The sequence below is a fragment of the Idiotropiscis lumnitzeri genome, chromosome 1 (genome assembly GCF_059441095.1).
Source record: "Idiotropiscis lumnitzeri isolate Australia: NSW breed Sydney's pygmy pipehorse chromosome 1, RoL_Ilum_1.0, whole genome shotgun sequence".
NCBI lineage: Eukaryota > Metazoa > Chordata > Actinopteri > Syngnathiformes > Syngnathidae > Idiotropiscis > Idiotropiscis lumnitzeri.
Window position 1 is genome coordinate 30,854,980 of NC_142391.1, and position 18,530 is coordinate 30,873,509.

Here is an 18,530-nt window from a genome sequence, read left to right on the forward strand (position 1 = left end):
TTCAAAATGTTTTTTTTACCAATTCCCCTTTTAAAATAAACGCGATCATCTTTGAACAACCAGCTTTTACTTGTCCCAGATTTCAAATCTCCCGTAGCTATTCATCATTTTTTAATGTATATGTAATATGAGGTGATCATAGATTTATATATATTTATTTGGGTTCACAGCCAAAACGACACTTTGAAGGAACCCATAACACAATCCGGCCCGCGAAGAAAATCAGTTTGACTCCTTGGCTTATGCGTTTAATGAGTCTGTATAATGCTGTATAAGAGTTTCACTTTTTAAATTGAACAACTGAAAAATGAACTATGATCTGAATCTTGCCACCTTTTTCATGCATGCATCGTCCTGATATGAGGAGGCATACCAAATTTTGTAGCCAGTCAGTGCATATCACTCCTATTTTCAGAGGTTTCAGATTTACAGGTGTACTTCTGGAGAAAGATTGATATGATGAGATTAGCAAACCAGGCAGAAATGCCATGACCTCTAAACCAAGCACTCCCTTCCTTGACTTCCTCGAGTACGCCTGTGTTTTCCCAGGAGGTCGTGCTCAGGCTTCCAGTGGCTTTAGAGGAAGGAAAAATTAAACGACATGTCCCGATTTGATCTTCCACTTTAAGGTTGGAGTGCACACATGTTGCGCCGACTTTGTAAAGTTTTCAAGAAGAGTTGTAGAATTAAAAAAGAGAGAGAGAGAGAGACGACTCACTGTTTCCCAGGTGGTGCTGTTCATCTCTCTGTACTGGACCTCGTAGACAATGTTCATCCAGCCCACAGCGACATCTGCAGAGGGGGGCGGCTCCCACGTCACCATGACGTCGTAACTGAGTCCAGAGGGACTCACATTAAGGCACGTCCAGTTGAGTGACACTGGAGGGTCAGGACGCACTGCCAAAAAAAATGACAATATAGTTCATCAAAATAAATGTGTGCAAATGATACGAAAGTACCACCACTGCTTGTAAAATATGTAAAGTTGCTCATTTTAATAATAAAATACTCATTTATTCACATTTTCTGTTATGTAATTACAATTATTTATTGGACAAATAAAGCAGGTTACATGTTAACTGCAATTTGCAAAACTCCCACGAGAAGAGACAGGTAGAACAATTAAATATTTTTCCACTATTTCAGGATACTATATAATTTTTTGTGAGATTTTTTTGGGTGGTGTCCCATGAGAGTTATCTAGATCAAATTCATACATGCTAAGGCTCAATAAAGGTTGGGAAAACTGGTCTAAAAAACGTGACTTTGTAAAAGGGAAAAAGCAGGATACAATTAGCTTTGCCTCCAACTACACTGCATTGGCAACAAAAAAAAAATCATAATATGAGGCAGTTGCACATTCCATTTGGATTAACATGGGAGTAAGAACAAATAAGGAATCAATAATCAAAGCACATATTGCACGCACACCAATCTAGGACATGTATTTTCACCAAACAACACCGGCCACTATTTGAGGACTGGGTCGGGCGGTAAATAGCAAATATCTGCATCGAATTGACGGCCACTGACATAAATTCCCAAAATTCTTTAAACAATGCAAATAAATATTCAACATGTTTTCCACAAGAAAAAGACAAATGATGGAGGGAAAAAAAAAGAAAACTTGACCTCCGAAAATATTAAAAGATATTAAGGGGGGGGGGGATATGTGACTATGCAAAACCACTTGTGCCGAACCATGAGTATGCAGGAGTCGAATGTACACAATGTTTCTTGCTTCAACGGAATATTGTAGTATGCTTGTTGAGCCCTGAGCACTTAAGAAGAAATTATAGTCAGAAAATCAACGTTTGCTCCAAACCTATGTTTTCCACAGAGAAGCAGTCGTCCGTGTTGAAATAGGTAATGTCTTGACTGCGCAGTTGCAAGCAGTAGGTGGTCCAAATGGCTGTGTGGTTTCTATCAAAGAAGCACTCCCGCCTCAAGTGGAAATACTCTGGACACTCTTTCCATTCATTCTTGGTGGAGGAGCTAAACGCAGGAATAAACAAAAGCAGCATGTCAGCCACAGATATGTTGTCTGTTTCCTAGCAATTTTGGGGGATTTGGGGCATCCAGGTCACTAATCTTACTCGATAACACGCTTTTGATAGAAGACCCTCAGTGCTCCGGGGTCCGAAAGGTTGTGGAAACCGCCGGGACTCCACCAGCAGCTGAAAGTTACCTGGTCTCGGGATGTACACTTAGTGAAGTGAGGTTCAACGGGAGCTGAGGTACACAAAGACAAGAAGAAAACAAATAATCAATGGAACAAAACTGAGAATTTAGGCAAGCTTCTCTTGACATGCTTTTGAATAAATTAATCATTATTTTAGTACTGATGTCATTTTTACATGAAAAGCCATTATATAAGTGCCAATGTTAACTACAATGAAGCGTCCCTTTCAGGTTGAGTTTGTGTTTATTGTATAGTGTTTGTTTTTGTTTTTAATTTATAATGTTTGTTTTTTATTTTGAATTTGTAAAATAAAAAAAAATCACGATTAAAAACTAATAAACTGCACTAATGCCAAGTCAGACAAAGACAAATTTCAGTGTGTAGTTTACTTAAAATGGAATTATTCACGTCAAAACAGCTAATTAAAAGACTTGTTGGCAAATATTTCACCGGTAGATGGTTTTTACTTCCCCAAACAACGCCGAACACAGCTGTAGATACACAGCCACCAGAACTTCTCAGACTCATGTTGTCCAACGAGGCAAATTCACAGATAAGCTCGGACCAGGGTGATACGAGAGATTTTTTGTAAATATATTCATTCAAATATTTGAATTCTTCAATTGTCGTTATATTTGACCTGATTCGGGACGATTAAAGGGACGGATATAAACCCACTTCCGCCCAAAAGACAAAAACTCGCAAAATACAAGCAAGACATGCTCTCTGCGCTCTTTCCGCGGCCCAACACGGAAGAGAAAGGACAGAGAGTAGTTATTAATTAATTAATTAAAAAAAAACAACAATTGCTCGTTACACCATAAGCTTAAGAAGCCACCTGTTGCTAAATGTATTAATGACATTTCTTTTCACTTGAATGGGGCAAGAGCTACGTATCGAAAAATCCCTCCGATGTTTCCGCACTTGTAATTGTATTTAACCTCTTATGCTCGCTTCAATGCTTGGTTAAAAAATGTGAAATATCCAAATATCCAATTTTTTTTAATATATATTTTGCAGCTTTGAAATTCTACATAGGACAAAAAATGTGAAAAATTGAGTGACTTATTTTTGATAAAAAAAAGTTCTTGCACTTAATGTTGGTTTCTTGTTCAGCAGGTCTATGCCGTCTTTTAGTGGTCAGTTTTATGCAAGACAAGCTCTGTGCACAGGGAACCAAAAATTCCAGTAATTGTTTTGTGTTGGTGTTTGATTCAAACGCTTTGTTGTTGGCTGGATCTTTTATGACATGTGCATTGATAAATATATTGTCAAAAATGGAATATATGCCACTTACAGCACATATTTTGCATTTAGCACATTTGTCACACATCTGTTTAGCAAGTGTGGTCCCAATACGGCCCCTCCGTAGTACTGATCTAGTCCATTTACGCGTTGCTCTATCCTGTAGAGGAGCTCGGGAACAACACTTCATCCTCGCCTTTTGCCCATTAAGGGCCACACTATGAAAGGCCCAAATGAGGCACTTTCCTCGCCACAGACGGACGAGCTACATCAGTTGCCATATTGTGAAATGGTCCGTGTTAGCGAATGAGCCGCTGCCGCCGTAAATAATATTCTTCTTCCAGCTCATTTTGCAGATTCTAGTTAAACATGAGGTTAATGGCACATTGGGAAAAAAAAAACTTGACGAATGAATAAGAGAAAATGTGTGTATTTTCGCTGACCGGATAAAAAATATATTTTTTTTCAAATGGTGCCATTGTTTTTATTTACATGTTCTTACATGGTGACAGTGTTCCATTTATGTAGCACAAAGAAAAATGTAAGATGTGTTTCATCCATGCATTGCAGTCTAATGAAAGTGCATTCTGGGACATTTAGGAAGAATGATTTGAAGATTTGAACAAGTAGGAATTATAAGGACAAACACAAAGAGATCAAAGGTCCTGGAGAGGTCAAGGAAATGCCTTGCAACAAGAAAAAATAAACAAGGTAATGTAAACAGGTGATATAAAGAACTGTCAACATGCATGTGTACTTACACCTTCAAAACAAAAGCCCACGTAGAACATTAAAGTGCCATTGTCCAACTGTCAGGTATCGAAATGCCTTGCTGGTTGGTGGGAGTGGCGTGCAACCCGAGAGAGGGGCCCCACCAACAACCGCCACACTGGTCCTTTTACAATATTAGACCATAATGCAATCAGAAAAATGTCTTAAGGACGCGGGTTAATAAACATCCTATAAGAGAGACATTTCCACAAACATTTTGAGCAGAATACAATTTTGTCAAGTCAAAGTGCATCTTAAAACAAAATAAAAGAGACCTATGGGGCAATTCGGAAAAAAAACATGAGCTAGCCGTAACATAAGTTGTAGCTCTCAGGAACACGCAGCATTGTGGAGCGATCACTTTAGAGTTGACGGACGCACTCATTTTCTTTGAAATCACGGTCTCCACATTACATTATCAGCTTTCACTAGATTTTATCGCCAACATGCATTACATCACTTTAATCAATCGACCGAATGTTTGCAAGCCTAGGTGCTGCTTTTTTGGCTAGCAACTGAGTTCAAATAGCGACAGGCCCTCAGCAGTTATACTTGTCATGTCGGCGAGTTCATGACAGCGTATACATGAACTGAGATCGTTACAGTTACTACCTGTCATTTTTAATCTATTTGAGGAAAGTGTTTATTTGTCTTACCCAGTGATTAAATGGGGTAGGGCATCTATTAGCGGATAGGCCCCTATTTGAGGAAAATCAGGTTTGTTAATCACCTCTGCGGCCTTAAAAGTTCACAGCATACATTTACTTTTATTACATCAGTGGGAACATTGTGCTCATACCACTTGCACATGCACACACACCGCCGACATTCCTCTTGGCATTACAGTGCTGAATGTGTGACATCATCACACGAGACATAATGTTGCTGGCGTCACACATAACTCTTTGAGTCCCAGACATTTTTTAAAAAAAGACAACCTCTTGAGGAGGAGTGGGCAAACTTTTTGATTGGCAGGCCACAATGGGTTCTAAAATTTGACAGAGGGGCCAGACCAGGAGCAGATGAATGGAGTGTTTAGGTCACCTCACCTCATCGGAGAAAAAAAAATACATTTAATTTTAAATTAACATGAATAAAAGCATTACAACAATATACCGTAAAAATACGGCCATACGACGCGCTGCATCAAAGGGCGCAACACCAGTTGAGGGTGCTATTTCCGTCTTTAATGCATATACTAGGCGCGCCGCATTACAAGGCGCTAGCTCGGCTGCTTGCGCTAGCACGCTAGCGCTAGCACGCTAGCGCTAGCACGCTAGCGCTAGCACGCTAGCGCTAGCTCGGCTGCTCCCGCTAGCACGTTCGCGCTAGCGCGAACCGGCTGCTCCCGCTAGCACGTTAGCCTAGCACTAACTCGGCTGCTCGAGCTCGCGCTAGCTCGGCTGATGCCAGTTCACCAGGACTCAATCCCTTAAAGAATCGCTGCCAGAGGCACCATCCCATTTTATTGACAGATGTCAAGAAACTATTAGGAATCACTGTCAATAATAATGACTCTAACCAATAAAAGGTGTCTGGGAAATAGCCTACTAGACAAGGTCAGGGGAGGGACTTCACTGGTCACCACACTCCTTAGAGTCACGGTTTCAAATCAAAACCAAAAAAAACTCAGCATACAAGCAAACAATGAAACAAAGAAATAAGATTAACACAAAACATGTATCTCTCATGCCATCAATATACCCAAAAGAAATAAAAATAACACAAAAAGATTATAGCAATGGCTTCTTGGGAGCCACTCAGCCTTAGCCAATTACAGAAATGGCTTCTTGGGAGCCACTCAGACTCAGCCAATCATATGGCTGTTTAGAGAGATGTGCTGTTGTGCTTTGGGCTTTTTGTCTGTTGTCTAAACCTGGGACGTTTCTTGCTTGCAATAAAATAAATGATAAGACAGACTACAACATTGTGGACAGCTGCCCTTTTTTATTCTGCTTTCTCCTACACCATCACCCAAACACAATAGTCACATATTGTATAAGTCACGGTCAATTAGAAGCATAGATGACTCAGACTTTGTCCGGCAGGGTGTGCTAACATGCACTCCGAACAGCCCAATGAGTAAAAGGGTTGATGGTCGCGAGTGATCCTTAGACCATATAATGGGCGCGCCGCGTTACAAGGCGCTTTGTTTGTTTTGGGCAAGATTAGGGACTTTAAAGAGCGCCCTATGGCCCGGAAAATACGGTATATGCCTTTGAAAAACCATAGTATTTAGAAAAAAATCCAAGGTTTATTCATTTAATGTTTTTCAAATTCGACGGGCCGGATTAAAACATTTAATGGGCCGCATGTGGACCCGGGCCGTAGTTTGCCCACACCTGCTCTTGAGTGCCAATTTAGTCTTTTGACTGATCTTTCAAGGCTCACGGAATACTGTATTTTATGAATATGAACATACTGAAACTCCCAAATAAAAGTCTATACATCAATACAATACAAGACCAGACTATGGCACTGACAATAATTTTTTCAGGCTTGTATCAGGGAGGTTTTTTTTTTTTTTTGACAAGCTGAAAATTCCATCACATGGCGAACATAAGAACACTTATACTCAAAGAATAACATACTGTAGTCCTTTTCTAAGGTTTTAAACTACCGCATTTTTCGGACTATAAGCCGATACTTTTTTCCCAGATTTTGAACTGCGCGGCGAATACACGGGTGCGGCTTTTGTGTCAATTTTTCTTTCACCTGTAGGGGCGCTCTATAGCCAGAAAATACGCTAAATAAATCTTGATTTTTTTTTTTCCTCTTGGGTCTGTTCTGTTTTAATTAGCAAAGTTGGTGCCATGTTGTAAGGCACTGTGCCTTTATGTGCATTCACAGTACAAAATCTTTCTGTACATGCAGTAAACAACACTTTTTATTTCAACAGAAAAAAGCTCCGGCTTATAGTATGGTGCGGCTTGTATATCATGTTGTTTTTTTTGTTGTTGTTTTTTTCCCTTTTCGAAACCACCCAAATTAACTTTTGCACTACATTTGAATAAAACGAATAAATTGTTCTTCCATATTTTTGTCATGGGCTACAACATGCAACTGCTCCAAAAGCAGACAATATGCTGCATCGTCACCATTCAATGTGTTGACATTCGCCATGAATGCAACAAGAAGTATGCGATGCTCCAAATGATTGAATGATTGACTGAATACAATCATTCTTGACGGCCGTGAACGTTCATATTATTTCTTCAATAAACACACAACGATGGTAATGGCACGGGCACCGTCGATGTACTGTTTGTTTATGGCTACGCCTCTTCAGACCAAGTTCCAATGTGCCGACCTCGATGAAAAGTTAAACTGCAAACAGTATGCTTTATTTAGTTTGTGCTCCAAGGCTCTCCCTGCAGTTGTGAAGTGGTAAATACGCATCTGTTAGGCAAACAAGACACGGTAAACATTTGAAAACTGTAACAGAACTCATTATTATGTTTGGAAATTAACATTGTTTAGTGAGTGTAACAAGGTTTAAAGATGATGCAATTTAAGTTCTCCCGTCAAGCAGCCTGTGTCCATCCAGGGGTTGTGCAAATTTCTTTACACATTCCTTTTATTACGTTTCTTTTCAGATAACCGTGGCAGGCAATTTAAGTCAATGAAAGAAATGGGCAGAATTTCATTATGTAATCTGGATATTTTTTGTCCACTTGGTCGAGGTGTATCGAATTCAGCAGTCCATTTCTGTTGAACCTTTTCAGTATTCTCTGTCTTCCAGTACTTTTTCATTAGCCACGTTCTCCACTTTTTCACCCCTCTCTATATACATATTTATATTTTTTTTACTTTGCAATTGTTGTCCACACACACACACACACACGCGCACCCCCCCACACAGAACTGGTCTCTGTGGAAATGTGTGCACAGGCTGGGTGGAGTGACCGGGTCTGTGGTTGCCGCTGGTTACCACCTCTGTGGTGTGGAACACAGTGTCATGCAGCAGCATCAATCATTAGGCCTAACAAACAGAGGGTGGGGGTTAAAAAAAAAATTAAAAAAAAGCAACCTCTAACCGGACACTTGGAAATAATGTCCAAATGTGTTCTATATCCAGGACTGAAGTACAATCACTTAAGAGAATGTTTACATGCCAAACCGAGAAGACTCTCTACTTTGCATTTTTTGACAAAAATGACAAATATGTTGTGTATTGATGTGCAAGTCAGGCCAGAAGTTGGCAATTCAACTTGGAATTTGACTCCATGTGTCAAGGTGTTAGAAGTAAAAAATGATATTACAAAGGCTGACAATTTTTTGATGGCACATACCGATAATTGGGCCAATTATGAACATTCAGGAAAAGTTGGCAAAGGTCTGATTGTCAAATATCTTAAAAGAAAAATTCTGAGTGTCTATCCTATGATGTGGGATGCGGGAGTGATATTACCTCTGCAATCTGCACATGAAACAGTCTAGACAGACAATCGTGAAGGTTAGCCCATTATTCAATTTCGGTACCTTAACGGGAAGGCGAGGACGCTCACAATTGTCTGTGGAAATAGTGTATATATCACGCAATAAAAGAAGTCAGCATAAAAAAACCTGTCGATTTTTTCCTCATCATATGTGGGATAACTCACCTTTTTCGGTGCGCGAGTGGGGTATACAATATTGAACATATGGCTCTTAAAAGAAAAAAAAAAAAGGCACGTGGGTGGACTGCGTGCGACAGGCGTAACGTTGGGAAAGGCACAAGCTGTGCTTTCGTTTGCTCGCCGTATCAGTGTTGACGTTATGTTTACAGATGCTTTAACGCTTGTTGAGGAACGCCAGCACAGTGCTGCAATTGATGGAGACCATTTTAACCAACAACGTTGGATTCGTCCACAATGTATCCCAATTTTCCATCGATGTTAACACACAAGTGGTTGGCAACACAATTAGGGTACTGTTCTCACACCAACATTAAAGAATTAACTGCTGAGCCCATTTGAATTTTGTTGCTAACCAAAACAGTAGCACCTACTGTGGCATGCAACGGTTTTATAGAAAATTTTAAATAGTAAATCTTTTTTTTTTCTCACTGCAAGTGGGGCTCTGTAGTCACTGCACTGCACTAAGGTATCGACACATTCTTTACTCGGGAACAAATGATTCCTGCCGTCCATAATCACGACACAACATGAAACTAGTACTGCCTTCTCTCCGCCCTTCGACTATCTGGTCCAATCACAAATCACCGTCAGTCACCCTCATGGCCTCGCAGACAATCGGATATGACAGAACTCATAAATAATCTGCTCAACCCAATTGCAGGCTTGCAACAATCAGTTTCACCCGGTCTGCTTCGGTCCAGCATGCCTTGGTTGTTTTTTTCTCTGCATTCCCTCTAAAAATACGCTCTCTATAATATTCCTTTTATCTGGATTTAAACTCCATTTTAAGATGCCTGGCAATTTCTACAGCTGAGTAAATAAAAACCACCCCATCTATAAAAAGAAAAGTGTTTTTCTACATCTTGTAGAAGAGAGGTTGGTATATTGCTGTTTTGTTTTTTTTATCTTTAACGCGTGCCCTTGAATGAGGTTATTTCTTAATAATTCAGTGTTATTTGCATCGTCGCACCGTAAGGCCAGACAAACACATCCAGCATCTGTTCACATCTCGATTATTGAAAAAAGTATTTATCCGCTACCAGAATGTGTTGTGCGTGCCACATGCAGTTAAAAGCTGCAGTAGCCAGGACTATTTCATCTTGGCAGTTCTGAGGAAGGACAAACTAAAAAAGCTGCACGTCCACAGCACATTCTTCCAAAAGCTCAGCGCCATATCAGCCCAAAGGCTTGGCCATATTTCAGAACGCATAAGTAATAGCTCTCTGGCTGCCGCGACGACAAGAGTAATAGATTTGATTTTAAACCAGTTTGGCTTTAACGATAAAACATATTTGGCTGAGAGTGGGCAGAACGACGCAGCCGAAGTCCTCGCTATTTGCCAGTCTGGCTCTCTTAAGACATGGATTAATCGTCGTAATTGATTGATGAATAAATCCTTGCACACTTCCACCGGACTATAAATAGTTTTCAGGTGAGGGTGTGTCTCAAGAAGGTACGCTCCTGAGCACAATTTCATACCTCCGCGGTGCTACGCCCAATCCAGAAAAACCTGCATTTGAGCCAGCTATTTGACAGTTTTGCTATCGGCCCCCCCCTCCAGCTCCAAAGGTGCAAATGTGCATTTGTAAAACAACACAGACGCGGTCGCAAAAACTCAAGTCATTTAATGTGCATGCTAAACACCCAGCAAACTTTTACGCGTTTCAACACAAAATAAACATTTAACATTGTTCAGAGTTTGCACAAGCATGTGGAAAACTTTGATTAGGCAAATCGCTCTCAAATGATAGGTGGGTTGATAAAAAAAAAAAAATAATTAAAAGTCCGTCTAAAGAGGAAGTCAACCACAAGATTTTCTTTACAAGAATATGTTTGTGGAATATGAGTTAAGCAATTAAATCCACCCATTTTTGTACAACTCATTATAACACTTGCTGTCGACTGAAAATGACATCACAGTCGCTCAGGGCTCAGCGAACAACATGGCTCGGCTTCAGAAAACAGGTGAGCCGTGATTGGTCGTTACCCGAGCCTGAGCAACTGTGATATCATTTTCAGTCGACAGCAATTAGTAAAATGATTGTCCCTTGAGATGCACAAAAGCGGGTGGAGTTGACTGCTTAACTCATATTCCACAAAGGCAATATTAATATTTAGACGAGTGAAGGCACATCGAATTTTTGGGTGTTGAAGACACCGAACCTCGTGAGGATAACGGATGGACTTCTCCGAATTGAAGCTGGACCATACTTATGGCTTGTTCAATATGGATCACTGGGAAGGAGCAGATGCCCACCTTTTGAATTATACTGGTCAGACAAACACTTGACAAGAATTGAGAACAACCTTTTTGTGTGGTGCCAATTGTTCAACTTCCAAATGGATGCGAGTGAGAAAACAGAAAGAACAAAAAATAAAAGAACAGCCAAACCACTAAAATGAAGGGCTTTGCCTTTTTTTTTTTTTTTAATGCCCCAGTCGCCTGTGCAACACGAGTCCAACAAATTCCATGAAAACTGTCCTGTGTCATCCTTCTGTGAGTCCAACAGACAAACAGACACAGACAGCTAAACCAACATAACCTCTATGTCCTCGTAGTCCTCACTTAGTATATTGATTTTCTCCGATTGGAAAAGGACTCTAATATGTATTATAAGCAGTTGTACTTGAAAGGGCTGTTTATTTGACCTTCACCAAACCAATTAATTGAAACCATCTCAAAAATAGTCAATGGCCGCACCAAAAACTTAGAAAAGGAATGACCACACTCTAGACTTGTGTTTCTAAAGCACAAATATTTTAGCCACAAAAGTCACTTTTAAGCATCCTACAGCTTTGGTAAATGAAATGCAAAAGGGCTGCAACCAATGATTACTTTAATAATCAATTTATCTGTCGATTATTATGTCGATTAATCAATGAATCGGATCAAAAAGTTACCATTTCTCTACCTTTATTAAAAAACAGGACATAATTTCAAAATGACGGCACAGAAAATAAACTAACAAAAATGAATTGAGATTGTGTTACTAGTATGATCTTTAAAAAGTCAGAAAAAACGGCAAACATTTTGATTTTTTAAAAGCTGATGTTTGCAAATGTTTTAACAGGTCTGCTTACATGGGCGGACTACTGTACAGATATCAGTGAATATTTGCAGGTGACAGATTGAAATTCAGAGGATTTGGAAAATTTTTAATTAAACTAGGTCGCGAAAAGATTAATCGAATATTGAATGTTATTATCAATTGGTTAGATTAGTTCTTGATTAATCGCTTAATAATTGCAATTCTAAAATGCAGTAATTCAAGTTTTACTTTACACCAAATGTCCTCATAGTGGCTAGGGTGGGGCTCGAAGTTACTCAACTGCAATGAGTACCTAGTGCCATGTGACTGACTATTCTTGCAGTGCAATCTAGTGTCAGCTGATGAGACACTTGTGTTAAGGGTAGAAGAAGCAGAAAGCCTGAATTAATTGGTATACGTTTTCAAATGCTAATATAACAGTTTATTAATTGTCCACAAATAATAATAATAATAATAGATAATACATTATTATTAATGCATGTATAATCATTTTTTTTTTGTTGGTCAGCCACCACACACTGCCACAAACAACTTCAAGGCATTGACGTCCATGTATTACTTACTGGGAAGATTTTATTTTGAAGTTGGCCTTCTCACCACGTTTGTGGCATGTTACTGTCCTGCATAGCATGAAAAATTGTGGCTGCAGCTAGCTTGACTTGTTTTGTTTTCCCGACGGCGCACACCAAATAAACATGTACCAGAAGGCAGAAAAAAAATTATTAAAATAGCGTTTTGACTCGAGATACTCAAATTATTCGAAAGGACTTATTTCATCTCAATTTTCTTTTGAACGTTTGGTGCTGAGATTTGAAATTAGTAAGTGGAACAAAAATGCAGTGAAAAGTTGGGGCAAATCTTTTATATTGAAGATTATTTCTATATATATATATATATATATATATATATATATATATATATATATATATATATATATATACATATATATATATACATATATATATATATATATATATATATATATATAATATAGAAATGAAATTGCGCTGTTGTGGTGAACAACATTGTTGCAGTTATATGAATGTACACATTGTGTTTCATCGGAAAAGGAGCACTACTCACATTGTTACTCTTTAACAAAAACAACCACTCATTTTAGTGGCAAGGAGAAACCTATCTGGTTTTCACCCAAACAAGCCAGTAAAAAATAAATAAATAAATAAAATAAAATAAAATACAAAAGAAAAAAAATAATTTGGAATGTGAGCAAGGTCCGGGTTTTCACAACTGTATCATGCATCAACACATACATATATCTGACTGATCCTGACACCACATTCATGTAATTATAGAAACAACACCCATATACAGTGCTCTTCCACAAAGCGTCAACATCTGGAGTCAATGCTGTCAAGGCAATGCCAAATCACAATAAGGCTTTTCCTCCCCCTTGCAGATAACCATCATGCTTTCACCTAATTATTTCAACTGGCTGAGTGACAGTTTTTCCCACCTCCCTGTGTCCCCGATTTAAGCAGTCCCTGGACTTTGATAGAGTGGCTCGGGCCATCCGTGCGTTTACCCCCGGCGCTATTATTGATCAGGAAATCGCTGCGTTTGCTCAACGGTGAACCTTTCTACATGAATCTGCGCAAACACAGCATTCTGCAACTCACGTCTGACATAAGACGTGATAGAGTGTTGCCCTTAATCGAACGTGTTAATGTTTGATAAGTCACGTGCAGACCGTCTGACACACCGACTGTTTATTTAGAACCTGACGCAAACTTATAACCTCTACCAGGAAGGTTCTGTCTCGCCTACATGTGCTCGTTTGCCATACCAGTAGACCTTTACATAGTAAGGATGCCTATTTTTTCGCTAAGGCCAAAATGAATGCCACTTGCCTCACTCAACAAAGTAATACGGAAATCCAAATGTTTTAATATAATATTGCCTTTATTAGTCCCACAATGGGGAAATTCGAGATTCGAACCCAGGCCTCCTGGGGAGACTGGGTCCTGAACGCGGCGCCTTAGACCACTCGGCCATCCTCACAAACGATGCAAAAAATTACACTGATATGTCTTTAGGACTAGGGCAGCTACAGTGAAAAATTAAGAACGATATCGTGATGATGGCCTTTGCAATATGCATATTATAAAGACATGCAATCATTTTCTTATGGAATCGCTTGCTTTTATCTGAATTTGACCAGTCAGGTCCAGACTTAAATGCTCATCAACACACAATAGTTGGACAATTTCCAGGGGAATTACAATTTATCAGCTAAGAATACATTGAGCTTGTTTAATGTAAAAAAACTGTAAAAAAAAAAAAAAAAAAAAAAATATATATATATATATATATATATATATAGGATTAAAAAAATATTTCACAATACTTATTAGTTTAATATTTAAGTTGTTCAATAAATGCCCAATACTGAGGTAATTCCGCCCTCCTATCTAAAAATCAAAATATTAAAATGTATTCATACTGAAGACATTACAGTAAATAAATCACAAAAAACAAGCGTGAACTGTGCAAATTAAGGGTGTATGCTATATGGATAAGAAAAATGACATTTTAAAAACTTGCAATTAAAACAGAATGAGTTTTAAACCGACTGTGGACTGGGCAGCAATTTAAATCAAATACTGTTCACGTTTTCAAATCTCACCAGATCAGTTTGTAATTTATCGTGCTCATTTGGGATCTTGTTACATTTCATGCACTTGGATCCAGAAGAAACTGAATAACTTGGCCTCTTCTAAACTCTAGCCAGCAACAGGAGATTAATCTTTTAGCCTTGACCCGAGTTCTGCGAATTTGAGTACCAGAAAGTGGCACGTCCCCCTACCTGATGGTGTCATGTGGTGCCAGTCGGTGACAAAGGCCGAGCCCGGAGACGAAAGCCAGGCCGGGGAGGACGTGAGGAGGAAGAGCAGGAGGCCAGAGGTAGGTGAGGACGCCGCCGCCATGACGCTGGTGAAGAGCAACAGAGTGAAGAGGGAACAAGTAACACAGTGATTATAATTACCAACTGGACTCCAAGATGGCGTGTCCATGTGAAAAAAATAAATAAAAAACTTCCACTTCTGCCTTCCTCCCTCCCTTACTGGCCACTTTTCATCACAGAAACCTTTCAAACTTTAACCTTTTGTTTGCTACTGCAACTTAACTGTGCATTTTCATGGATATGTCATTGAAAAAAACAAACACACGTTTCAAGCAATTTTAGCACCATACAATATCCATTTCATATACTACATACAAGCAGAGCTGGGTTTAACATCAGCAACGTCTTCAGGTCGATTATCAACATTTCATTTGGGCTACAACTAATGATTATTTTAGTAATTGATTTTTTTTTTTTTAATTTTGATTATTTTTGTCAATTAATGAATTAATCAGACCAAAAAGTCACGTTTTTAATTTCCACCCCCCATCTTCAAAAACAGGACATTGGTCCCTATCCATTATTACTTTATCAGCTCTTTATTTTACGATAAATCAACACTGCTCCTGTGTGCACCGTATTTTCTGGACTTTCAGCTGCTATGTTTTTCCCACACTTTGAACCAGTGACGTTTAATGTGGCGCGGTTTGTTTAAAAAATTCTACCGATGAACTTCATGCATCTTGAGTCGAGTTTAATGAGCATAAGGAACGAGAGCCGTAAATGCAGCCATTTCGACAGCGTGCCCCCCCCCCCATCTCTCTGATGTTTGTTTGGCGAGCGGCTCACACCAACAATGGCAGCTGATGTGACAACAACTGTCTGACTAGCTGCATTCGGCAATGTTCGGGGTTAAAAAAAAAAAAAAAGGGAAGCGAGCCGGTGTTAATAATCTATCTGTGTGACATTTTATCCTTTATTTTGCCAGATTATAACATGGAGACCCGCTGCTTTTAATACCAAGCATCCAATGTACAAAGTTTGAACAAATTTGTTTTTTGGGCTAAATTTAGCAGTTGTAGCTTTTAATCAGGTGCATTTCGTAGACCAAAAATCACAGTAGAACGATCAGATCAAGAGAATGTATTCCTTCAAGTTCTGTTGCCATATACACTGCAACAGCTCAATCTCATTGCCAGGTGTCGTCAACATGTACACGGATATTTGTGGACCTCCATTTTTTTAATATTCTATTCTCTGCGAGATGACTGTTAATTCTGGACCTCAATTTGTGATAAACAATGCCATTAAAAGTAATTGTATAGCACCAGTCATCACTATAGACAGACGTCCCAGGTCCAAGTAAATAAGTGTCTGCTTACAGAGTGCGAGTTCAATCAGTCAAGTCCAAATATAGGCCAAAATCTGCCCACACCCACGGCTATTTACAGCTGTGTGACTGCAACTTGTTTCTGGGAGGCCCAAAAAACACAACGGAGAGGCACACGCTCTTTAAATACCCACCGCAAATTAATTGTCACGCCACATCAAATGCAACTTGCTTTAATTAGCACCGCTCGGGAGCAAATATATAACGACATATACACTGTGTTGCATTGAGACACGTTTTCACAAAAATGGAGCCCCAAAACATGATTTGTCAAATGCATGAACGAATTTCCAAATCTACATTGGATTAGCATTGCACATTATGTACAGACAGGGCCAGCAAATAAAATGCCACCCCTCAAAAAAAGAGATTAATTTGTTTGTTTTCTATAAATCAAACAAAGCAAGAAATTTGTCAGTATGCATGAAAGAAACAAAGCAATAAATCAGTGAATATGTGTGAGTGGCGAGACTGGAGGTGATGGAGGGGTGAGTGTGGAAGAATTCCTGAGGACGCACAAAGCCAAGTTATACAATGCAGAAATTCAAGCCAGAAAACTGTCCAGCCATTAACTCATCTGCCCTGACAGGGAAGCTCCATTTAAGAACAATTATTTTCCAAATCAGCCGGCAGCGCTTTTTATCTTCGGCTCATTTTGGTTTCATCATTCTCACTGTCACTATTGCTAATGGATAAAAAAAAAAAAAAAAAAAAAAAAAGAAAGCCAATGCACATATGTACGGCACAGAAAAAAAGAACTAGAAAGGCTTTCAATTATTGTTGTATTGCACTGGAGAGGGGAGCCCTCTAATCTCGTTGCACACTTGAGTACAATGACAATAAAGGGATTTCTAATTCTAATTCTGATTCTAATTCTAATTCTATATGCCCATGTATCCAAGACGGATGCACATTCAAGGGAGAAAAACAAAGGAAGGTTTGGCTGGTTGATACAAGTTTCTATGTGTGGTCGTTGAAATTGTTTGGCGTGAAGTGTCAGTGGGGGTGGGTGTGTGTGTGTGTGTGTGTTGTTTGTGACAGGGTATACCCTAAGGTGGATGCCTAGGGCCACGCCCACCTCTACATGCACCTGAGTGAGAGCCAGAGGAATTTAATTGTCTTCCATGAGATGGCAAAAGGATTGTATACCAATGTAAAATATCTGCCTTGACGTAATAAAGGTTGGGCATTGGCCGATTTCACCTCAATGACGACATATGGTCAGTCTAAATAGACCATTTCTGTAGTCACCAGGTCGCTCTATTTTTTGCTAATGCAGTAGTACAGTCATAATTACAGTAAATGTTTGCATGAAAAACATTTTAAACTCTGGATAGCCAGGGGTGCTTTGGGCAGTAAGCGAGGTACGCCCTGTACTGGTTGCCAGCCAGTCTTAGGGAACATGGAGGCGAACAACCTTGCGCACTCACAATCTCACCGACAGATAATTTGGAGCCTTCAATCAACCTACCATGCATGTTTTTGGAATGTGGGAGGAAACCTGCATACCCGGAGAAAACCCACGTACCTAACCAGTCGCTAACCCTGGATATAAAGCAATTCAATTCAAAACAGACGTCTTTTCCGACATGACTATGTACGGTAATCTAAAGTCTAGTTTTCAAATTGCACATTCAGCAACTGCTCGACAAAATAATACCATATCATTTTATTTATTGCTCCAAATAAAATGTGATTGACTGCAATGATTTTCAGGGACAAAAATACGACACTAGAGAAGTAACTGCGAATCGGCTGCTTTCACAAAAACTGGCAGAGTTGTGTTTTTGCAAGCAGGTCTCAGCCAGCGACTCCCCGAAAGAAGTCCGCCAGAGCCAATCAGAGAAGAGGGAGGCTCTGTATGGGTCTCATGGGGTCCCTCTGTAAACATGAGGACTGTACAGTCAACTTTACACTAACTCTACCACACATGCACACGCACGCACAGCTTAATTAATCATCTGTGTTTACTAAAGACGAACTGACACGACAGAGGGGGAGGCTACCAATGGGATGAAAGATGGCGCAACAGTGAAAAGATAGATGGAAGGTTACGAGGGGAAGGAGTCACATCATCTGTGTGTTGGAAAAATGCACGCGCTCACACACACAAAAAGGGGTAATGTTGCCAAATTAGAGATCCCTACACGGTATCAGGTCAGTGTGCAGAGAAAAATGATTGTTGTGTGAAGTCAAGCAAGAACCTGTAGAGTGTTGTATCGGGACCGTTTCAGTGACAATTCAGAGTGCCTCACATATTTTGTCACAAAACCTTTGAGGATACATGAGCACATTTTTTTTTTTTAATTATAACTCCACAATCTCCACTTTACTGCAGCGCTCTGTTTTCTTGCTACCCCCAAGTCTCTTCAGTTTCAACGATTTTGTAGAACGACTATGTTACAGTACA

At 39.5% G+C, this 18,530-nt stretch overlaps 1 protein-coding gene across 3 annotated transcripts in view; it reads right to left on the bottom strand.

The window, feature by feature from the left end:
* Positions 1 to 18,530, bottom strand: part of ghra (growth hormone receptor a) — a 42,552-nt gene that overhangs the window by 9,443 nt on the left and 14,579 nt on the right. For 2 of the 3 annotated variants that reach the window (XM_088294988.1, XM_088294982.1), the window contains 4 exons: positions 14,692 to 14,816; positions 2,097 to 2,232; positions 1,826 to 1,995; positions 719 to 897 (listed from right to left, as the gene is read on the bottom strand). In XM_088294988.1, the coding sequence (XP_088151114.1) occupies positions 719 to 897; positions 1,826 to 1,995; positions 2,097 to 2,232; positions 14,692 to 14,812 (606 nt within the window). In that variant the 5' untranslated portion in view covers positions 14,813 to 14,816. Of the gene's footprint in view, positions 1 to 718; positions 898 to 1,825; positions 1,996 to 2,096; positions 2,233 to 14,691; positions 14,900 to 18,530 lie in introns of those variants that run through there. The other variant, XM_088294973.1, reaches the window with a different exon arrangement.